The sequence below is a fragment of the Aulostomus chinensis genome, chromosome 14, assembly GCF_037954235.1.
Source record: "Aulostomus chinensis isolate RoL2024-O1b breed Wild chromosome 14, RoL_Achi_v1.0, whole genome shotgun sequence".
Classification (NCBI taxonomy): Eukaryota; Metazoa; Chordata; class Actinopteri; order Syngnathiformes; family Aulostomidae; genus Aulostomus; species Aulostomus chinensis.
The window spans coordinates 24,050,754-24,075,254 of NC_141333.1; the positions used below are offsets into that span (position 1 = coordinate 24,050,754).

The following is a 24,501-nucleotide window of genomic DNA, read 5'->3' on the forward strand; positions in this document are numbered from 1 at the left end:
AACTTTGAAGGTTAGGGGTTTTCCAGCTCATCGGGCTTCAGCTGAGTTAATGAAGCCTCATCGCCCAGCCCCCGCACTCTGGTCTGAGCATTACTCACGGGCTAAGCAGGGGAAAAAGAAGCTGCCAGTCTTGCTACGCCTCAGCAAGCCACTACACACACGGATCATGACTGTGGAACTTACAGGGTCACGGAGGTCCAAGCAACATCTGCTGATCCCGTGTGATATCTCAGGAGCATTGAATCAGGCTTTGCTACGATATGGATAAACAAACACAAACATGCTGGGACGTAATGGAATTACTTCCACCTACCAAAAACATTGAAATTGGACGGTGGATGCCCCCAGACATGTTTGTGTGTGTGTAGTTAGGCTGTAAAGTCAACTGATGCCATCTCGCTGCGGATAAACTGGCCCAGATTCACCCAGCTCATGTGCATCTCCACGGGTGTGCAACTTCATCGGAATGAAAATTAACAATTTCGGCCAAATTTCTTTCACTCAACCATATTTTTTTGGGTCATACACATTCTTAAAATCAAGACCACTTTTCCATCCCTGCATAGTGTGAAGGTGAAGATGCTAGCTGAGCAAAACCCCCTTCCCAGCTCTTCCATGGCTCTTTAATCAACATATATTTTATGTTGAGTTAACCTGACGGAGCAAGAATTCAGATTCTTTGAAGGAGTACCTGACTTAGCGTGTCACACAGGTCAGTGGTTCAGTCAGGAAACTGTCCCATTAGCAAGTTCTACGATTATTAACGCTCATTAACACTGGGAAATTAATTTTTCGACTTTGTTTTAGCCAACAGGGAGTTCAAGAGCCTCCGCTGTAAATGCGCTAGTAATCACACTGAAAATATACTTGTTAAATGGTTTCAGTAAATCAGCATGTTGTGAGAATCTCTGAGAGATTTAAAGAAGCAAATGCAGTTGAAATGATTCACACCGATAATACGATCTTTCTTGAGGGAAGATGAATTACACTCTAGAGTCCACTGAGCTCATGTCATGTTGTTCACTGTATTTTATGTCTACTTTTAATGATTTTTTTTTATTTTTTTGGGCAACTTAGGTGCAGCTAAAACACACAACGCATTGAGCATTGATATATTATGGCAATACGGTGACACGGTTAGCTTGGTGCAGAACAGTTGAGAATTTACGCCTCCACCTGATATAAAACGTTCATGATTCTCAGCCATGAGAAGCAACAACCAAATCAGCAAAGTTGCAGGATGGAGAACAAAAAACAACAAATTGCTGTAAAACCCTGATGAAGTGAGAGGAATTTGTCTTGAATTAACTTTCTTGCGTTGGCCACAATGACGTCACGCATTTGACCCACCGTTACATGGATGCGGCCCATTTAAATGATAACTCGGTGGCAGGCCGGGCGTTTAGGGGCCTATGTAGAAAGGTGTTGTCTTGGAGGAAACTCCTATTAATTGTAAAGTTATTTACGGTCCATCTGTAACCTCATACAGAGACAAAACAGGCTGAGATATGATTCATAGTGTGCATGATAATAAGCCACCGGTGAAAATTAACTGCACTAAGCAACAAAGGAAAAAAAACACGATGCTCTACTCTCAAGTCATTGTAATGCACTATGTGCAATGCTGACATGTATAATTTAACCTGTCATTAATTTATGATAAGCCCATCAGTGCTAAACATATATGTCTTTGGATATCACACACACACACACACACACACACACACGAGAATGCATAGAGAGGCAGAGGCATAAAGCTGAGAAGATACAGCAGCACCAACTGATGCGCTTACAGCTTGGCAACAGTGAATACTTCCAGTTATGCAGTGTTGATTACTTGGCCTAGATACAACAATATGGATTATTCTTATCCGCGCTTCTCCGAGTGATGTGATGCATCACGGGGCAAAGGGTTTCTAAGTTCACTGCTTTACGTAAAGCGTGGAGAGGCAGAAATCTAATGCTCTGGCGCTATTAAACTGAGGCACTTCCAGAAAATTACCACCAGGTTTATGATCCAATTATGTGTTGGTCTTTCAGTTTGTTGACACATCACAAAATCAAATAAAAGAACGGCAGTATGGATGTTGGTTCATGTCAAAGTTTAATGAAAGTCGAGAGCTGTTTCTGTTGCAGCAGAGGAAATTCGTTATTAGCTCATACAGGAAGTAAATAAACTGTAGATATAACAGAAGCAAACAGTCGATTGCCGAACAAAGAAGAAGATCCAGACTGAAATCATAAAGTGTTAAAGCTTCCGTGTCAAACGTGAAACCAATGTGGACATCCCTCAAACCTGCATTCTTTCTGATGGTCAGCAGGGGGCGACTCCAGTTGTTGCAAAGAGAAGCAATTTTGTTTAGTCTTGAAAGTTTCGACTTATTACCTCAGGAAACGTGTTCCTTCAGACGAAAGCAGAGGTATGCTTCAGGGTGGGCTACATTGTGATCGACAGGTCGTTACCTCGATGGCCTGTCGGCGTCTCACTTCGTACTCCTCCAGCACCACAGTCTCATCCAACGGGACGCATTTCCTTCAACATGCCCTCGAGGTTTTCCTGCCGCCATGATAAGCCTTGTCTCAGTTCCCTGGGAAACTCAAGTGAACTTTGTGAGATTGACTCTCAGAGGGTTTAGCGAGCGAGTCCCTGACGCCGGTCACTCCGTGGAGTATATCACCCACTGTGCATCGCGGTTCCTCGTTCTGAAGAGCAACAAGCGACTCATTAGAATCTGACTTTGTACACCGACCAAACTCCTGTCAGTGGACCACCAATGACAAACAGGGAAGGTCAGCGACTGCTGCTAAACACAAGATGATGCTGGCTAAAATTCTTAACTCCGTTTTCAAAAGGTCCAAACACCAATCGAGGACGTATGGCTATGTCCACTCTTTCATACAGTCTCTGGCTGAAAGCCACTGGCCATTCACAAGACACTGAAGACCATGAAAATCCCAGCCTGCACTGCGTGGGAGTAGCTCAGCCGTCGTGCAGAGAGAACGCTTTTAGAAATCTGTCGACATTTCTTTGACAGCTGCAGATTACAACTGGATTGGTTTAAAACTTCCAACAAGGCGCTGGAAGAGCTCCATGACAGGGTTGTGATTGGGACTAAGTGGCCTTACAGTATGCTATGTCAGAAAACATTAGCATACACACAGACTGATGTTTAAATGGCAAAGCTATTCAAGGATTTGTGGGAGGAAAAATCTTATTTGCTTTGAATGATCTGCTTCATCCCACAATTGCCTGATTGTGTTATTGTCCAGTTGAATCATGAATGCCATTCACTGGTATTTTAGGAAAAGATGTCAAGACAGGAACATAAGCTTTAAAGAGGAAATTCATAGCGTGCTAAATCTATCATAAGACGTGTAAAGAGTGTCTTGCACAGGAGCATAGAATCTACAAATCTGAAAGGTTAATCTGGCCAGCCGTCAAGCCTTCTCAGTATTCACTAAGTCTTAAAAATACAACCTAAATTATAATTATTCGGATCATGTGGGTTGAGAAAAAAAAAAAAAACAGAAAAGGACAGATCCAGTTTTGCTCAGATCAAAATTACTTCAGAGTAAAGGCCAGGATGATGTTCAATATAATGGGTATCAGTTTCATGTGCCATTTCAATCAAATATTTGAACTGAAAACTTCTCTTTCTCAGCATTCCGCACAGGTTACAAAACAACATTAAGATGTTCACACCAGAGGAGCAACGCAGAATTCCCCTGCATTGATCGCTGTATTCTGGCAGCATTATATTTATTTATTCATTTATTTGACAGAGACAAGGCTCAGCTTCTTAGCTACGTGGTAGTTAGCCCGGAGCTGATACACCTCAGCAGAACCTGGGCAGGACACAGAGACAACGTGTGTGTGTGTGTGTGTGTGTGTGTGTGTGTGTGTGTGTGTGTGTGTGTGTGTGTGTGTGTGTGAGAACAAATATTAAATATAATTTCCCTCCTATGTCAGCTCTTCTTGGATCTAAATAAAACATTTTGTCAAACCTGAACTTCATCTGCTCGTGCTGACAGTTTCACTGTCCACCTTCATTATAACCCTGTAATGAACGTGTGCTGATGCGTTCTTTCTAGATTTAAGATTCTAATTTTTTTCAAGATTTATGTTTTCTAACCTTTTTTTTTTTTTTTTGCTCAAGAGCAAGAAGTTGTTAGCCTCGAGAGGCTAAGCTAATGCTAACAATATATACTGAGTAAATTTTGGTTGTGACTCGATTAAATCATTATTTCTGCTTGATTGATTGATTGATTGATTGATTGATTGATTGATTGCCAGCCAGGTGTTTACAGGTGTAGCTTGCTGGCAGGACACTAGCAACCATGCAGTTATGATGTTGTTTATTCTAACCAGGAAACGACAGAAGGTGGAAAAAAGGGCATGTCTATTGCATGAAGCTACAAAAACCATACTCAAATACCACTTCCTTGTGTTAGGAATGTGGAAAAGCTAATATGCAAATCACTGAAGTATATTTTATGAAAAAAAGAAGAATATGAATCATATCAGATGGTGTTATTAGAAGGCAGAAGTAATGAAAAGCAAAAATAAAAATGTTAATAAATTCTGTCCGGTGTGCTAGTGACTAGTTTGAATTACAATGTACACAAAGCTTATTCTTCCTGACATGGGTAAAATGATAATCTAATAATAATAGGAATAAAAATAATAAATGAGTTATACCGAGGCTTCTCTGGTATATTCATTAATGCTAATGTATAAATAATAAGACAATTAAATCCCAGTTTTCCACTTTCCCTCCATGTTCCTCTGTGCAGGGTTACGTGATAAAGCGAAGCCACAGCTGGGCCGGCCGGACGGACGGATCTGAATCCCATTCATAGGACTGCACCTGCTGAGGTGAAACCAGTCCCGCGGGGGCGGCAGCCGTTTACGCCCTGAGACAGAATGCAGCGGCGGAACTAGGAAGTGATGCGCCTGCCGCTGCTGGCTCCTGTCCACCTGCTGCCGCGACTGTGAGAGAACCCCGGACTGTGAGTACACCCTCCTCCGCACCCTCTGACAATGAGGGGCTGCTCAGCAGCTTCACTTTCGATTGTGGGGAAATCAGTTGAGGAACTGGTGCCAACGGCCTCCCGTGGGTTGCGCGCATATGAGTGACATTAGCAGGGACGCTTGTACTGCCTGATGGAAGCAGCCTCGCTTTACTGTCATTGATCCTTCCTCTAGAGGTGTTGCAGAGCCCCATGGCGGATACCAGGCATGACCCAGCGGTCGGCGAGGAGCAGCCCGTCTGCGCCCCGGAGGAAAGTCCGCCTGCTGACCGCTCAGAGGACCAAGAGAGGCGGGCAGCGGAGGACGAAGAGGCCCTCTCCCAGCACGGTGGCATCCACGGGGCAGAGCCATCTCTGAACCAGTTCCGGCTGAAGAAGTTCTTCGTGTTGAGGGTAAAGTGCAAGCCAGGGTTTGTAGGGATGTGAGCAGTGTATCCGGTTCACGGAGAGGCAGAGGACACGTCTGCCACCAGGGGCCTCATGTCCTGCTTGGCCTGCTCAGCTGTGTGTTTCATTACTCTGTCACACAGCTTTGTTTCCAGTCAATGTCATCTGGCTTGTTTTTTTTGTGTGTGTGTTTCATTGTTGTGTTTGACTTTTTCTTTTTTGTAGCATCTCCTCTTCATATGGAGTTCAGCCCTTTAGCTTTTCCCTGCACACGTGGTCGCTGTCACAGTGGCCCATCAGAAAGTGACACTGGTGCATTTGTGTCTCCCCAGCCTGGCACCCTGAATCAGGCCGTCAAGGACGTGGAAGCGATGGTGGATGAACAGGAAGGCGGCAGCGTTCTCAGCATTTGGCTGATGGCTGAGTGAGTCCATGTTACACTTCCATCTTTGTGTTGACTTGCAGCGTCGTCCACACCAAGTGGGACTCCGTGGAGCTCCTGTAGCACCCCTCACCACACTGCAAACACCTGAAGTCTCTCCGGCTATAATATTCATTTTATGATTTTTGAAGTTTCAATGGAAGACGTACGCTCTTGAGTGACACATTTAAATATCTTCAGCTAGTTTTAACCTCTGACCTTTATTTCAAACGTGAGTGAAAACAACAACAACACGAACAATCCTAAGTTGAGTCGAGGTTTTACGACTCATTCCCTCTCCGCTCTGTTTAGGATAGAATCACCTCATGAGAACGTCAGCGTGTCAGGAAGTTAAGAGCTTGTTTTTTTCAGATTTTACAAAGCAAATTATAATACATGACAATGCAGTAAGTCATTCTTTCTCATATGAAGTGTAAAGTGATATTTTTTCGCCACAAACTAGACAAATATACTTAGAAAGACTTTGATTTTCACATTGTATCGTTTATAAGTAATACAAAAACTCTGAATCAGTGGATACAGGACGAGGGTTTGTCACTGGCCTATCAACAGTTCATGAGAAACCGATAAAACAATGCAACAGGTGAGCGCATGTATAGAGTCGAGCTGTCAGAAAGATTTAATTTTCCAGCTTTAATATCGCAGGGATCGAACCCATTTGAACGGTTTGTTTTTGTGCAGTAAACCTCTGGGTGACATCACGGAGGGTTCATCCATTATGGCTTAACAGACAGCACGAGAGATGTAGCTTCTTTATGTACGGGAAGGCAATTAATAAACAGACAATCAGCATAAATACTCAGCACAAAAATAAACAGTTGCGCCGTGAAACTACATCTAAAGACGCTGCCGAGCTCTCGGGTTTTCTCGCTCGCTCGCTCTCGCCGTGCTCAGAGGTGAGCTGACAACCCGGTGCCTCTCGCAGCAAGATAAATACCTTTACTGTGACGCGCTGACGTCTTCTGCCAGCAGTCCAAAGTGATGCTGTGTGACTCGTGTCAGCTGCCAGCGTCCCGTGATCCCGGTGCCCCGGACGCTGGCAGCTGTGGAGCTCACCTGGCAACACCAGACTGTCTGACCTGTGCGTTTACTGCGGCAGTGCTGCTTCGCCTTTGAATTTGAATTTTCACAATCTAATATGTCGTTTTTTTTTTCTCGTGATTTGAATATTTAGTCTCTGACAACACCATTGAGAGGGTCCGTGGACAGAAACGAACTATTTTTTATTGTCTTTAACAGAAGTTTACCAGTTTTTCACCCGCCATCAGGGATTTTACGGTTTAATCTGCTTCTCATTCATAATCCAGAATTAATGCTGTATGTCGGGAGTGGCCCCTCATAACTGTAATATTACAGCTCCGCCTTACCGGACCCGTGAAGCTCTATCAGATGATATTGCACTCTAAGACAAATGTCCTCATTAAACCCCAAACTCCAAGAATATCGCACAAGTCTGGCCAGATGAAGTGATCTAACTCAACATCCAGCAAAATAAAGTGACTGGAGGACATTTACCAAATGCACTTGCAGCTGTCACGTTGTATCACTCCTGCACGAGCTTTTAGGAAACATTTAAAAGGCTGGCCACGTGAGAATGAATAATACATGCCGTTTTTGCAGCCCTGTCCAACACACGTTCAGGTTTGTCCTACATTTGGCCCACAGTTATCATGGCTGCAGAGGCTGCTGTAGGAAACCCCAGACCGTCTTTCAGTGGAACTGCAGCTGAATTTCTGGGAGGGAATCCAGCAACCAGAAGTCATAAAAGAGGGCAAATCCTCAAATATGTCTTATTTGATTTTTATCTTTCATGTATTTTGTGCAGTCCTGAATGAATGTTTGTCGCAAACTGCTTGATTTGATGAAAGTCGTCTTTGAAAAATCAGTGCTTTTTTTTTATTTTGTTTAGAAAAAGCGTTATTTTAGTGTCATTTTAAAAAGGAAAAAAAACAAATTTTACATTTGTTTTTTATTAAATTTCTTGAATTTCTTGTCCAGCAAAGAGGCCTTTAGCATAGATTAGCATGAAGACTGGAGAGGGGGGGGCGAGCCAGCCAGTGTCTGAGAGAAGGAACGAGTCAATGCTCGATCAGTTAATTTGTCAAATTTAATTTTTAGCTTGAAGTCACACAGAATCAGAAGTTGCCTCGTGGGTTTTTAAGATATTGATCCGAGAAATCCTCCCTGCTTTTGTTTCCATTTCAACCAGTTAGCCTCTCACCTTTAGCCAGAGCCAGGCTCGCTGTCACCCTGCTCTGCTCGCAGTCTTTATGCTAAGCTAGGCTAACAGGCAGGATATTGATCTTAGAGTAAGTGTGCATGTGTAAATTCCCAGACTGTAGGAGGATTGCGTGCAGCCTCAGAGAGGTGTGTCGCTGAAGGCCTGAGTGTTTTCTCCATGACTGGAGCTGTGTTGTGATATCGAGCTCCAGCCGCGCGTCAGACCACCTACACCGTCCTGCATCTGTGTAACACCTCTGTCTAGGCGGCGCCTGTACCCAGTCCAGGTTAATTCACTCCAGGAGCACAGTTGAAGCCCTTCACCCGCACCTTTCCCATGATGCCTCAGCTGTTCTGGAAACCGTCTTTCTGGTCTTACAGCTGCTAGCAGCTACCCCGAGTGTTTCACTTGGAGTTGGCTACGTGCCTTCAGCTCAGCGGGCCGTAAGGAAGAGAGCCACTTCTAGAGAATCCATGCCACTATGAATTAGCTGTGTGTTCAGTGGTGAGGAGGAGCATGTACGTATGTGTGTGAAGTGATGTGTGCTGTGACTGCTCTTAATAAGACACACATTTGTGGGCAGACTTTAGTGAAGCAGACTTTGGGCTGTTGCTGTGAGAGGTGTTTCTTTTAATTTTATGTTTTTTTTTCTTTCTTTTTTTTGCTGCTGCTGTTGGTAAAAATTCAGCGAGTTGCACTGCAAATACTTGCATGCATATTGTATGATCTTTGCCAAGGGCGTTTTTTGGAAATTGGGAAGCTTTTATAGTACATAATTGAGCAGCTTTGCTATACATGTTTTTTGTATTAACTTCAAGTAACCTCCCGAAGAGAACTAACAGCCAGTCTGCTTACAGCTCCTCATCACAGATTATGCTTCATTGTCGACGGGAGCTGAGAGCAGGTCAAAAGTCCAAAAAGTGAATTTTCTTTTCTTTTCTTTTTTTTTTTTGGTTTCCCTTCATTCATCATTTCATCTGAAAGCAAATTAATTAAAGAAGATCATTTTTTCCACCGGAGCAACAATGAGAAAAGATGCAGAGAAGTTTGTGTAACAGAAGTCAGTTGCATCTGTTATTAGGAGAGTTTTTAATCTATTAATCATCTTGTGAACCGCTGCTGATTAACAGAAGAGGAATGCATCACATGCATAATTCAGCAACACTAAATAATGGTTGTCTGTCAGAATTTCCAATAATATTAGAGGAAACCACATTTGGGTTGAACCGGTCACAGCCACTTTGAAGGTTGCTGCTCCACGAAAGTAATTGACTACACATCACTCATTTTACTTTCCAAAATAATGCAGTAGTTTGCTGTATTACTCTTGTGGACTGCTAATTCACTACTCGCAACATAACTTTTGCATAATTATAAGTTAACAAGATAACTTTGCATATTCCTACAAGGATTTGTCCTTCATACTCTTGAAATACTTTTTTTTTATTATTATTATTATTACTTATCAGTATTGTAACACAAAATCATGTCAATACAAATGAGAATAATATAAGAAAACAAACCAAAGATTATGTTGGCCTTTATTATGTCAGACAAATCTGTACGCTCAAACTAAAATTACCACAAAGTCTCAACCCCCAAACTTACACAAGCGTACTGCATCAAGAGGAGTCGCTCAAAAGTCCTTTACAAAACTATGCGCGACTGCTCTACACAACAAACACACAGATCCTCTCCTACTGTTAAGTGGTGGCAAACGCCGCCCTTGACCCTTGACCCTTGACCCTATGTGGTGGTTGAGCTTCTACAAGGAGCTCTGTCACTTTTGTAAATGGACTCAATTTTATACAGTGCTTATCTACCTTAGCGGCACTCAAAGCTCTTTACAGTGTCGTCTCATTCACCTTTCACACACACACTCACTGATGGTGGAGGCTGCCATGCAAGGCGCCAACCTACTCATCAGGAGCAATTATGGGTCCAGTATCTTGCTCAAGGACACTTCGACATGGTCACCGGGGTCAAGGATCGAACCAGCGACCCTTTGGTTGCTAGATGGCCACTCTACCCCTGAGCCATGCCGCCCAGAGAGATTCACTTCTTCGTGAAGAAGAAGTCATTGAGTGCGCTCAGTGGTTTTGTCAAACATGAAGGGAAGCAGATGAAAGAGGTTGTTGGGCCTTGCGTAACTTCCTGTGTCGCTGTGGTCAGAGGTCCTCTCTCGGTGCCATCGTTGCCTCTAATTCATTTCTGTGGCTAATTTAGATGAATTCATCTATATAACACCAGTTATTTAGGATTCAGTCTAATAAGCACTGCCTGAGCAAAGTTTGTACTTTCCTGTCTGATTCTTGTCTTTTACTCGAAAGAAATCAAAGTATGAGGTTTATTTCCTCCTCTCTCCTTCACAAACTCCCGCCAAGTCGTGACGAGAGGTTGGCAATCGTTGGGCGAGGTTGACTTGAAAGACACGTTAGGTTATTGACTTCTCTCTGCCCCTCATGCACGTGATAGAAGTACTGAAATGTAACATGGTAACTTTAACCATGGGGACATAGAAGACTAATATGTCACGCTGCAAATGGAATGTCCTCTCCTGATTTGGGACACGTGGAATTGTCTACAGTAGATTAACCATGGTAAAGAATGCAGTGACGGTCGAAAAGGCGTGAACAAAAGGAGTCACTCTTCTGTCTGGTTGCTTCAGGGTGGATCACTGGAACAATGAGAAGGAGCGACTGGTTGTCATCACAGACAAGTTCCTCCTGGTCTTCAAGTACGACTTCGTCATGTTCCACTGCGACCAAATCCAGAAGATCCCGCTGAACATCGTGGATCGCCTCTGCTACGGCCCCTTCACATTCCCCAAGCGCTCCCTGCTTCAGTAAGTCTCCTCAGAGGTGAATGTGGTGCGTACATCTTCATAGCCACGTACTGTAAACAGCCTGCAGAGCGCCGCGGCGTTCAGGAGGCGGCCTCACTGGCTCCGTCTCGCCAGTATCCTGTCTTTAAGTAATTTTCAGTAAGACGACTTTCAAATTGCTCTTTGTAGGGTTTAGTTGCTAATTAAAAAAATAAATCTCTGCCATGAGAATTACAAAAATTAGCTCTAATTATCTGCTCAGAGCTCTACTTTGCTTCACAAAAGCAAAAAAAAAAAAGCAAAAAAAATCCCTTTTGCTATAAAGTTCTGACTTTTTGTGACTTTTCAGCCAGTATGTGAATGTTTCATAACTTAATGTACAAAACAAACTTGAAGATGTCATGAAAAATGGAATAATCTTTGATGTCTTCCGAAGTTTGCAAGCTTATGATTTACAAAGAGGTAGAGTGAGTGGGTTTGTGAGTGAAGCCAGTGACATGAGGTGGGGGGCTGTGGGGTGTGGGCATGCAGGGGATCAGGGCAGGCTACACAGGCCTGAAAGAGCTACAGCGAAGAGTGAGCGTGTTTTTTTGGGGGGGGTAGGGAGTGCAAAGCTGTCACTTGGAGCTGTCACTTAACTGATTAGTGGCAAAATTAATGTAGTCCTTTCATCTGAACCTTTTAAAGATGGCTCAGGGGATACCAAACCAACTAAAACTAATTTGATGAATAAAATGTAATGTGCTGTGAAGAGCTTAGAGAGCGCAGCCTTTATTTGAGGCTTTATCTCAGCACATTACGTTAAATTATACATAAAACGGTTGTGAGAGACACACGGGACAGTCAGACAGTTTCAAGTGAGAAAGACTGGAGCCTCAAACACTACTCCTTCTCTTTCTTCCTCCCGGTTGCTCCCTGAGGAAGTGTCTTCTTTTCTCGTCTAGGTCATTCTGTCTTCGCCTGGTACTTTTGGCAGGAAGTGATCTGCAGTTTATGAAAATGAGACCTCCCTACCTCTGTGGTAGCACGCAAAACTAGTGTGAGAGAAAAGTAAAAGAGTGAATGGCCTTCCTGAGTTTAGAGCCGACTGACACTGGTGTGTTAGTTGCGATGGGGAAGGCACCAGGAGCGGATCAGGGCTCAATCATGGATCGAACCAGGAACCTTCTGATTACTAGACGAGTCTCTTTACCTCCTGAGTCACCCTGAAAATAAGGCTGAGGAAGTTATCTGAATAACCCTCCTTGGTGGAAGGAAGCCACTGTTGCGTGAGTGTCAGTTGTTGGGTGATTGAGTCCATACAGAGCTGGTTACGGTCCACACGTGTCTCGTTATACCACTCTGCTCCTCAAAAGGTGACTCGCATCTCTGCAGAGCTGGTGGCCGAGCGATAGCGCCCACAAGCTCAGAGACGCTACGGTGTTAACCTTTCCTCTACAACTTCACCTCTCTGGTAAAATGGTGTGATTTGGAGTGTGAATCAGGAAGCGTTGGCTTGTTGTTCTCGTAGGAACGCCTCAAGAACCGATACCTTGAAGACTAAAGATGTCGGAGATTTCACCAGTGCAGTGCAGTGTCAGCGAGAGAGCCTGAGTGTGGGAACGCTAAAACTCCTCAAGCTTTGCTCGGCACCTGCTTTAAATGAAGTTACCTTTAACACGCCTCAATTTTTCCATTTAATTTTCAAATGCGTTTCAAGTGGAAAGTACAGTGTACACATCTGTTGTCAAGTGGCAACATGTGAACGCCTCTCATTTACCTCCTGTTCCTGCAACAGTTTATCATAGCAAACACCAAGTGTGTTGTTCCTCTGAGCCGCTGGGGATTTACTTCCTGTGTCTGTTCTGCTGGAAACGCAAAGGAAACCAAACGAGAACTGTTGATGTGCGTCTCTCCTCTACCGTGTTCATTACAGTGAAATGTGAGGGGCCCACCTTGAAGTCTCACACAGATGCAGAACGGGTGGAAGCAGAGGGGAAGCCTGGTTGACAGTGGATGAACCTCCCGCTTATTTGTGTTAACAGAGGGAAGGTTTCTAATTACTGAGTTCCTCTAAGTTTGATCAAAACAGGACGTGAAAGTCAGGCAAGTTAACAAAGACAGAGCAGACTGCAGAAGAGCCGCATCACCCAGAGACGCTCTCGGACTGTAACTCCAGATATAATAATTCCAGATATAATAATAATGCTGATTGATATGAGTGTGAACTGCATTTTCTTCAGCACTCCTCTGTGAGTGTGTCCTCCTGCAGCCTAGATAGACCACCTCTGAATTTGGTCTTCCTCAGAGGGGTCCTCCTGCTGTTGGATCAGGATACATGGTAGTCCCAGGTCTAAACGAGGCTTGAATTAATCTGGATTGTATGAACCAGATAGATATCCAGCAGAGACAATTGTATTCGATATCTGGTGTACCCAATATTCTCTTAACTTTCGGCTTGGTGTTTGGTCTCTCGATGCTCCGCTGTCCTCAGCAGCCAGCTGCTGCTGTAGGCTGCAGAGGTCAGAGCTGTACCGTGCTCACCGCTCGCTTGGTGAGAGAAATCATAAAGTGAAGTTTTAATACAAAGTGCTTGAAGTATCTAAACCGTGCTCAGTTTGGAAACTTCAGTCAGCTCAGGCGGATATTGAATCCACCCCAACCCAAATGTCTGGTGGAAGCAGCTCAGTCGTGACAGCTGACTCTTCCTCTGACAGTTGCCATCTGACCACTTGATGTCAGTGTGCACCCTCAGTAGAGGCGAGCTCTCGGGGCAGCGGCAGCAGCGGCAGTCTCGTCACTTCTCTGTTTCATCTGATCTTCTGATGGATGATCACACAACAGCTGACGTCAGCGCTCGGTTGTGTCGGGCAAGTGGGACTTTTCTGCCGTGAGACGTGACCTAAGATACCCGGATGCTTTACTATACAAGGTAGCGAATACCGGCCCTCTTCTGTGTTATCCTGCAGTGATTCCTTTGTCAATGACATTGAGCATAAAGCTTTCACAAGATATCATGTTCAACTTCAAACATGCTTTATATGACTGCACTTTTGTGTAATCTAAGACTTTTTTTTTTTTTAAAGGAACTGACAGAGCACTTCCTGAACGTTTGACCCCAGTGTTCCCACAGCAAAGACGACTCCCACTATGGAGCATCTTATCTGGCATCGGTGCGCTCGCGTTCCCCATCACCCCCTAAAACCCTGCCGATGCCAGCTGGAAGTGTTAAGGGAGGGTCTGTATTTTTAGTCATGAAGACTTTGTTTTCATCACAAAATCTCAAGGTGTGCCCACGGAGAGAAAAAGCACGGCATCTCCTGCATCTGTGGGGAAGGTTGTGTTCTAAGTGCCTTCTTTCCAAACTGTCTAGACAAACTAATTATCTAGCACATCATCACTTTTTTAAATTCCTGTCTGACAGGGTTGGGTGTGCAGGTTTAGGAGAAGCCCCACCAGAGGATGCTTCAGTAAAATGCTAAAAAACTGTATATATTTCTGTTCATGAGGGCTGGAAAGAATCCCAAAAATAATCCCATAAATGCACTCAGATTCATCAGATCCAATGTGTTTCTGTCTTCAGAGGGAGGGATGCATTCCTCAGCCGCCACCACCGCGCTGCCACTCGTAGGATTATTTCACTGTTGTTTTTAAGATAAAGGTCACTTGTGAGCACAGCGAACATAAATGCATGTGTAAAACATGTAGTCTCAGGTGGGTTTAGTTCCAGGTCGACGTCCTTTACAATCTTTTAGCTCACAAAGCAGAGCAGTTTACACTCTCTAACAGCAGGGGGCAGTCCCTACATAAGGGCTACTGCAAATCTCATCAGCTTAATGATGTGTGTGATACCTCATCACATGATCCTCCGCTCAACCGCGTTGCAGGGATTTGCCAGATTCTCCTTGACATGACATAAACTGTAGTATTCCATGTAAATTTACGTATCTGTAGAATTTAAAACTGAAATGCAGCATCACAGTCGTATGCCCGTCGTGACCTTGACCTTTTACCATCAAAATCTTTCCAGTTGACCTTGGAGGCCCAGTGGGTGTGGCTGAAAGTCCTTCCCAACACGACGGAGAACTCAAATGGGAGATTTTTCACACATTACACTGAGATCATCTCTGCATGTTTCAGTTAGAATGTTTTCATTCCTGTGATGGTCGCTGTAACAGCGACTGCTCCTTGTAAGCGTCTGACAACCCTGTTAGTCACAGTACTGTTGTCATGTGAAGCAAACAAATATAGATGCAGGTATCCGAGAGGTGCGGAGTGGAGCGGAGATTCAGTCGAGGAGAATTAAGGGCTCAATACAGGCAGAAAAAGCCTGTGTTGAGGCTGCAGGCCCATCTGATTTGTCTGTCAAATCACATCTTTTTCTGCCCACGCTGTTGTTTGCAAGTGATGAGATCAAATTAGTTATGTCCAGACATTGCCAACGTACCGACAAGGGTTACTGTGGTAACAACATAGACATCCCTTTTTACGTTTTTTTACATTTTTTTCTTGGACGCTGCAAACTTGTGTGAGATGGTGTCTCCATCCAGCATCGTCCCTCAAGAGGTCTTCATTTCAGTGTCTGTTGTTTTCTGTAATGTCCTCCTTGTGTGCCCTTGTTGGCTAACTTAGCTTCACTTTGATGCATTTACATCACTTTTTCACGCTGTGTTGCGTGTTGAGTGATGCAAAAGACAGAGCGTCCAAACCAAAACACATCTTAAGTCGAACCGCCTCCAAATGTGCGTTGGATCCGATTTGTAAAATTGATTTCACGTGTTCTTTCTGCTGTGGAGGCTGTCTGATGAGGGCCGACCAGCTCTGAGCGGCAGGGGCTGCAGAGCTCCAGCATTCCACATGCCGTAGCTTACTTACGTTGCAGTTGTAAAACCAAAGTGTTGGATTTATGGTCCTTCGATTAAAGTCAAAGCTGTTAGTTTAAACTAAAAATGCTACGTGATGTTGCTTTCAAATTTGAATACTGCCGGTTGCTTGGTGGAGTATGACATCACTGCCGAAGATGGAATGGCACCATCGTTGTGATCTCCGATGCACGTTCGAAAAAGAACATTTTTCTGATTTAAAGAATACGGGTGCACCCACGTGCAGCACTGAAAGGTTTAACTGGTGGAGAGACATGCAGAGGTAATGTTGAAGCTGGCGGGCTTTACTAACAAAATTGGCCCTGACACGGCTGATGAGGTGGAGGTGGGCAACGCGCGTCATAGCTGAAATGACAGCAGAGAGAGAGTGAGAGAGCTCTTAAAGGTCTGCATCAACCAGTCGTTCTTACGTAGCGAGCCTGCGTAGGGACGGTCCTCCAGCTGGAATCTTCACTAGGCTTCATACCAAAATGAAACCTTCACGTCCTCTAAAAACAAAGCCCAGATTAAGACAAGAGTCTGCACTGAGGCGTCTCCCAGTATGAATTAGTAAACACCCCTAAATAAATCACATCCTGGCATACTGAGCTAAATCCATACACCCTGGGAGCAGCCTTCAGCTTGTGGACGCTGCTTTTTCAAGGTGGAAATATCTTTGCCAGTAGCCTGCAGCTACCATATCACAGCATTTTGACATGTAACATGGCTGTACAGTGTAGACTTCAGACCAGCTTCATCATGAATAAAGTAAGAACCCTTATGAATGATATAGGCAGAGTGTGCATAACAGGTAAGCTCCTCTTTTGTGTGTGTTTAGCTGCCACTCCACTCCCTCTGTCCCTCTTTGTAGTGCTGGAGTGTATCGTTGGATGGGTGCACGTATGGGGAGCTGACAAACCTGCAGGCTGTATTGAGCAATCAGACCAGATTTGTTTGTTCACTCAGAGACAATGTGGGACACTTGCCATGACAGCTGTAGCTAGGCTTGTTATTTATCTTGTGTGTTGACTTACGAGTCCGAAGCGCCTGAAAGCCCAGGGAGGAATTTTTCATCACTTGCCCTGAAGCTCAGAATACAGTGTCTCTCTTATGCATGTGTACGTTTTGTGCATGCTGGATTAAGACGAGCACCACAGGGAAGGTCACTTCCTCACCTTCCTCCTTGAGGTGTGTGATTTTTGAAAATTCTGTTGACACAAACATTGTCACCCTGGGAAGCCTAGGAATGGTGCGTGGAGGCTGCTTCCTGGATTCTAGCGAGTGCATGGAGATGAGGTGCAGTGAAAGTCCAAACCCAGCTCTGCCACATAAACACAGTGAAGCCTTCCAAGGCCTCTGGCTGCACAGCCCAGCCCTGCACTGCCTGTTTGGGCTGGTCTGTTTCCCAGTGATAGCTTACCTGTGGAATTCACCAAAGCTTTTTTATATCCCCATTTATTCCCCGGCAATAGCGCAGTGTGCTTACAAAGGGTAATGTGTACAAACCTAACCCCCCATCCCCACTCGCTTTTGCTGAAATATAATCAGTCTTTTAGCCCGGGCTTTGCTTTTGTACCAAGTCTTTTTTTTTTCTTTCTTCGCTTTCCCTCCCCCTTTTTTCTCTCTGCACAACATTTGCACAAAATGTTCAGCAGGAGCAGCAGCACTGAAAGCACTTGTGTAAACGGGGTGAGACGGTTGCATTATGACGCAGCCCCTCCCTGTACCGGGCCCGTGACACATGTAGAGCTACACTGCTATTGTTTAGCCTCAGGGGTTTAATTCTGCTTCACAGGAAATGCTCTTGTGCAAGTATGTGGTGAAATGAGCACATCAGCATGACAGATCATTAAAGAAACCAGAAGGTTCTTTGGAAATCACCTGCATCCTGATTTATTCATCAGCCGTTTTATGCAACTCTGTTATAGATAATATGTTGCACAATTACATTTCACCCAAAAAAACCAAAACTCCAACCTCAAATGCCACCATCAGCACCTCCAGCTGTGGAAGGAATCATTTGCTTTCTTTAACAAGCTTCACGAGAACGGTTTGCGCTATTTTTTTTAAGTGATAAAATGTTTTGCAAGTTGCCTCTGGAACGCTGTGACAGCTGCACTTACTGAGCACGGAGCAGAGCGTTTGTGGGTTCTCACGTCAAGCGCCGAGGTAACAACAAAGGCAGCAAGGACGGCTGTGTGGCAGCGCTGACCTAGAAACACGCGACGCCATGATGGTACAAATGTTTCAGCGTAGCACAGCATCTAATGAACCCATCCAACCTGTTACTGAGTGTTCACGGTGGGTACCACCTGCGCTGCAACATCTGTGTTGCTTGTAGTATTGAAGCACTACTTTACCCAAAAAAGTGTGTTTTTGCCTTTCAGGTACTCAAAAAATACAGGTCCTGTTCTCACAAAAACATTTTTTCCTTCACTGTGAGTCTCAGTCAGGAAAGTGTCCAAAAATGTCAGTTTAACAAGCTCAAACAGTTTTTCATCCAGGTTTATGCTCAGTAAGCTCAGTAAACCACTAACAAATAAACTATAACATTCCCTGCACGTGGAACGTTTTTGGTCCGCTCTCCTGTTGTTTTGACTCTGTGGCTACGGGACGCCATTAGCTTCAAGCCAAACATGTACGTGACTGGCTCTTTCTGATTTCTGGAGTCACAAAGAAGTGACACAAGAGTGAAAAACATCTCAAGACGTGTATCTATGAGTACTCGAAAGTCACAATGCTCTAACGAGAGAGATCGAAGATAAATTAACCTGTTGGCCCAAGAACATGAGCTTAGTTACTGGAAAAGATGCCATAATGAACCTGTTTTCAGCTTCTGCAGGAACATGAAAAGATAACATGTGATAGGCACTACTGGTTGCCAACAGTATACTTATAATCAGTTCATTCTCTGATCACCTCTTCAACTGATCAATAAACAGTTTGGTCCTTGCCAGTCAGAAAATTTGGAAAATGTTGATCACAATTACTCAGCTGGCTTTTTGAGAGGTTTTCAGCAGTTTCTGCCTCTTTGCTTCAACGTAAATGAACTGATGACTAAACTTCAGGCCAGATTTGTTTCAGATTGATGATTCAAAAGATCACCTTGGTAGTTTTTGTAAGTAATATAATGATAGTTTATTAAATTACATTTTTATAGAGTTTCTCATCAACCACGGCATTCTTGCTTCCTCTTTTGATGTTGTGGAGTGCAATTTTTAGTTTTTTGTTTTGTTTTGTCACCAAGCTTTTATTTTGGTGATCTAATGGAGCCGATTACTTTCACCATACATATTGATCATTCCTGCTACATATCAGTGAGAGGTTGGATAGAGTTACCATCAATATGGACGCTGAGGAGAGCATTTTGAACTCTCTTTGACTCTGCATCTTTTTGAAGAGTAACAAAGATACTGCATTCCTCCCAGGTATTACAGTCTTGGAGGTACTGCATGAGAGGCCTAGATCCCATTTATCAGAAAGCAGAGAGTTGTAAAGATCCTCGGCGCGTGTAGATCAACACCAGCAGCATGACAAAGACGGGATCTGTGAGTGTTCAGAGGTCTGTTTGCTTTCAGCCTCCTGAGGTTTCATTTATCCGAGAAAAGATGTGACCCCAGGGCATTTTCATTAAAACCCACAGTATTTACTTTAAAATGAGTAAAGACAGAGAGGCAGAAGAAAGAGAATATGATGATCAGACTGTGGATTATCTTGGAGTCTAACCATAAGATCATACTCACATTATGAATTTGCCCTCCAGAAAAACCAGTGCCATTTTCTCACTGCTCATTTTTCTAATTACACAGACGGGTCGGCTTGTCTTGGTAAGAAATGGGAGCTGGTGTTAACATCATGAAACAAAGATGGTCACAATGTAGTTTCAACACTGTGTGACTTCCTGGTGAAACCAGAATTCTGATAGTTAACTAATTCTGCAATGCATCGTCCAGTATAATCCAGTTTATACTCAATAACCCTCAAACAACACGGTTGCTCAGAGGTGATTTGGAACGTTCTGAAATGAGAATCGCTGAGAGGTTTGTAGCAGTGTTACGTGAACTGAATGACTCGCATGATGGAAAACAATAAATTGTCAGCGTACAAACCGTGTTTTCCATCCACGTAGATCATAAACCCTCTCACTGACATCTGTCGGGAAACAGAAACGCGACGGTGCTTTTATCCAGACACAAGGCGGACCTGTGCGGATCAGAATGTGCCGTTCACGTCCGCAGCTCCGTGAGGGGACAGGTTGTGTGCAGGGACACTGTTACTGCAGTCTGGACGAGTCCTCAGCTCTGTTTTGTACATTTTTCAGATCTTTATATGAACACCAGGGGTTGTAGCCCTTTTGATGTGTAGCTGCTCAGCAACGGGATCAGTGTCTTCCAAAAATGATAAAGTCATCACGGTCACACCTTTGAAGTGTCAGTATTCTAAGAGAGTATTTACATTCAGCACTGTGTACATGGGACTGTTGTCACCTGCTTGACTCAAACGCTCACTCCTGGTTTGTCTTTTGCATCTCGGCGTGTGTAGAAGAGAAGGGGAGGGGCTGCGCATCTTCTGGGACCGGCTGAGAGAACCCTCCTTTATCTCCAGGTGGAACCCCTTCGCCACAGACCTCCCCTTCATCACCTTCACCTCCCACCCTGTGAGGACCATCAACGAGAGTTTCTCTGCTCTCTGCAATGTAAGTCAAAGCGACCAAGGAGAATATGGGCCAGGAGAAGGCTGGGGCCAGCTAGCATCTCGTCCTAAGGAGCTGCCGGTTTTATGAGGTTAACTCTGATGTGACTAAAAAGAAAAGAATGTGAGGAGATTTATAGTGTTGGCAAGTGAGTCAACACTCAGATGAATGACCCACGGGACTCATCCATGTGTCATTTATCAGTTTTGATCCAATAAAACGCGCTTGAACGCCAGACACCGCTAATGAATAGAGACATGAAACCTGCAGGAAAACTTCTTTTGCGCTTTGGACTGATTGTGCTGACAAATTAAAATGTGTCCAAAACAAAAAAGGATGATTTAATTGCCGAGCTTACACAGAAATTTAAAGACAAGTGAGATGTTTGTGAGTAATTATAGACTCAGCATGACAAGGAGCGAGTGGAGCAATGGCAGCAGTGTTACACAAGGATTCGTTTCATGAGGTTGCAGCCGTGTTATTCGCACTGTTCTCGCTGTCATGCGGGGAACGAGAGGAGGAGGAATTATAAACATTGCACACAAATGTTGACTGGCAACTGCTACATACTGTGTCAAATTAGAGTCTGACAGGCTTCAGGCTGCTGCTCAGAAACGTGGAAGCACATGTACCAAGAACGTGATGCAGTGTTATGATACCACATGGAGAAATGCGCTTCCTGGCTGAGAGCATGGTTGCACTGCTCAACATGTTCCACACGTGATCATGAACCCCAGTCCAGTGTCAGCGTCATGGCACACCAACAGTGTGTTATTCAAACAAAGAAATACCGTCTGAGCTAAATCAGCTAATATCAAACAGATGCCTCTACATAATTATTGGATTAAAAAAAAAAAGACTTCATGTAACAATTAAGATTCAAGGGTAGCTTCAAAGCAACACACAGAATTTCAGCCTGATGAGGAGTTCAGAAGAAAACAGGTCTGGAGCTACGGTGTGACTAATAGAGCGCTGCAGGGATGATGGTTTTTGTAGGCCAACCCAGAAGTCGGCATCGCCACGTGTTCCCTGGATGTCTGATCTTCGTAGAACTCAGCTCTGTGGCAAACAAGTGTCTTTACACAAGTTTATATAACAGAGCAAGATAATCCTGACAGATGAACATCAGTCAGGGCTTTGAACCTAAAACGCAGTTGCCAAACGTACAAAGCCGACGTTTTTCCGTGAATGGACTGCGCCCTGAATGCATGCGTCTGGTTTGCAACTGCCACTTTTTATGCTTCGACACTCACAAGTGCAGTATTGATTGATATGTTTTATGACACAGATCAGTACGTGTTAATATCTTATGCTGGTCTGAGCCACAGAGCTTCTTTCAGGCATTTAACTGAAAACCCATTCAAACATGCAACACTGACTGAGACATGCGGGAGCCAGAGATTGAGCCACGCTACCACACAGCCCTGCATGGCTCCATAGAGAGCCGCTGGAAGTCCGAACACATGACTTGTGTGTAGCAGCCCACAATAATGTTCATCAGGTTTGAATACAGGATCTTGGGAAGCAAAACCACATCATACACAACCCACAGTTCCGTTCGCCCATCATCAGCTGTTTTGTTTTTTTCGGTTCTACAAGGAAACGCACTGATGACTCGTCGCTTTCACCCTCGCTGAGCAAGCGCAGAGAACCGTATGGCACGAGAGCAGCCATTACAGCTCGGCTTGCGTTTGCTGTCACACTGGCATGTTTTTCCTTAACGTTCAAGACAAAATCCACTGAAACCGAGGGGGTGGAACCTTGGACCGGTCCCTGGGCAGGCAGAACTGCTAGCACTCGCTGATGTACACGACAGGCCCAAAATCACAACTTTGGCAGCTGCAAAACAGCATCGTTTATCTGACAAGCATCGTCACCGGGCAGCAGGGAGCGACCAGTGAGATCAACCAGAAACCAACGGGATAGAAAGAGAGAGAGCGTCGAGTGCCGTCTTTCATGTTTCTGTTGACAAACATCGTCTACCTACACCCAAAAAAATAGACCCAACCTTTTACCTTGACACACCGTGTCATTTAGTTGCATGATGTATGCTGTACATGTAATCTGTTCATTTACACAACAGTAGCGCGTCATCTGATTGTTTATCTCAGATAAGAAAAACACTGAATTTTATCGTCCTTCTATAAGTTGGTCAGTGGTTGTATCCCAGCCTAACAGAAGCAGGCCGCAGGAAATCAGGAAGTACCTTTGCTTTGTGACGGGATCCTTCTGCCCTCTCATCTACAGATGGAGAAATTTCGTGAGCAGCTGAAAGACGCAGCACAGAAAGCCCACACCATCAAGCCGGTACCTGGGAAGGCCAACGGCGTACTGGTCCTGAACCAGAGCATCTTTATCGAGGTTTACGTGGGTCTCATGTCTTTCCTCGGGAACCAGAACAAGCTGGGCTACTGCATGGCTCGAGGAAACATCGGCTTTTAGACTGTCAGCATCCCAGATTTATTGACAGAATCTAAACGAAATCGGTTTTAGTCTGTAGCTATCGCCCAAATATTTCTCTGTTGCAGGTTTTTATTTCACATTCAACCCAGATTGTTCAAATGTGCCATATGAGGTTTAAATAACCGTGTGATCTCCTTGGCTGCTTATTACCAGTGCGCGGCGCTCAGAAATATCCACATTTCAACAGCGCCATTGACGAGATGGATCCCCCGCTGCTCTCCAGGAGCTTTGTATTTGCTCCTCAGTGATATGGTAATTCAGCTCTTTCTCAACGGGACTCCTTTCTTCCTCCCCCAGTTTCTCTGGTAAAAGCTCATTCCCGAGCTGCTCAGCCCCATGGAGTCACTGGGGCACGCTTGTTTAGTTTTATCCTTCATAGTGTATTTTTACAGTGAGCGTACAGTGCTGGAAATCCCCCTTAATTTGTGTGCTTACCTGCCTCCTTTGGTATCATCTGTTTGTCTTTTGAACTCGTCACAGACACAAATTACAGGCTTTTATATCTCACTCTCACTTCAAGTTGTATAAATATACAGATCTTTGCTTTCACTGCAACATTCGGGATTGTTCCGAGTGGGTTTTTTCTTTTTTTTTGTTGTTGTTGTTATTAGTGAATAAATATTGTTCCTTGATTTGGTTTACACTCAAATCACATCTGCTTTAAGATGTCAGTGTTTGATGCATCAGTCAGGACACATTTGTGACATTTTTCTTACGCTGCTTTCTTGATTGGTTTTGTCGTCGGTGGTAACAGCAAGTAACATTAATTGTTACTGTAAATACTTCCCAGCTTTCAGCCCAACACGGCAAACTGTGTTTCTCTTTGTCGTTCAGTGAGTCGTTTTAATAAAGATCTGTTTGTTCTTGTGATCAGGGTCTGATTTCAGGCTTCACGCAGCTTCTCCACAAACATCCCGTGGTAAACCAAGCGTTGACTGTGTGAACGTGTGAGCTACTGAATGAGGTTTTTTGACCACTGGCAGTGTAAAACCAATGCAAGCATTCAAAGAATTGGAAACGAAGCTTAGAAAATAAAACAAAAAAAGAAAGTGGAATGTTTACAAAGAGGAGGATGTATTCCTGCTGGAGGAGGACGACCAGGACATGCACAGCTAGAAATGTACTACAGCATTACAGAAGCTTGATAGTCACTGAACTCCTACCAGTACTGGTGGTCAGGTGACCTGTTGGGGGGGGGGGGGGGGTTGACATTATATCAGTGTTAGTAAAACTAGCTCCTTGATGACTTACTCCCGAATGCATCACTCATGAAGTCACCAGAATTAATCATGAGGTGACTTTACTGTGCATGGAGGAACTCTATATTTATTATGTTTTCAGCTCACACTCAGCAGGCTGGCACGACGTCAGACCTTAACATGTCTGAGCTCTGAAGAACTTCCCACCTTTCCACTGAGACATTTAGGCCTTGTGTGTGTGTGTGTGTGTGTGTGTGTGTGTGTGTGTGTGTGTGTGTGTGTGTGTGTGTGTGTCAGTAACACCAGCTGTTCTACTGGTACCAGGGGAGGATCTATCATAATGTATTACAATATCTTGAAGGAACACTGACAGTTATTTGTGAAATTTCTTCTTGGGACT

At 44.3% G+C, this 24,501-nt stretch overlaps 1 protein-coding gene across 2 annotated transcripts; it reads left to right on the forward strand.

Moving 5' to 3' along the window:
- The first annotated feature begins 566 nt into the window (after positions 1-566).
- On the forward strand, positions 567-23,764 carry tprg1 (tumor protein p63 regulated 1). Of its 2 annotated transcripts, XM_086223754.1 has the most exons (7): positions 567-712; positions 4,795-5,010; positions 5,209-5,424; positions 5,751-5,842; positions 10,750-10,926; positions 20,289-20,442; positions 22,687-23,764. In XM_086223754.1, the coding sequence occupies exons 3-7, from the start codon at positions 5,224-5,226 to the stop codon at positions 22,879-22,881; spliced, it is 819 nt and encodes a 272-aa protein (XP_086079880.1). In that variant the 5' UTR covers positions 567-712; positions 4,795-5,010; positions 5,209-5,223; the 3' UTR covers positions 22,882-23,764. The 2 variants fall into 2 exon arrangements, with proteins under 2 accessions (XP_086079880.1, XP_086079879.1); XM_086223753.1 differs by lacking the exon at positions 567-712 and having other exon boundaries at positions 4,992-5,114; positions 5,207-5,424.
- The last annotated feature ends 737 nt before the right edge of the window (positions 23,765-24,501 follow it).

Coding starts and splice junctions, on each gene's coding strand:
- tprg1 (XM_086223753.1), top strand. CDS start 5,042: ATGAGGGGCTGCTCAGCAGCTTCACTTTCGATTGTGGGGAAATCAGTT. Junction 5,425..5,750: donor AGAAGTTCTTCGTGTTGAGG/GTAAAGTGCAAG, acceptor GTGTCTCCCCAG/CCTGGCACCCTGAATCAGGC. Junction 20,443..22,686: donor GTTTCTCTGCTCTCTGCAAT/GTAAGTCAAAGC, acceptor TCTCATCTACAG/ATGGAGAAATTTCGTGAGCA.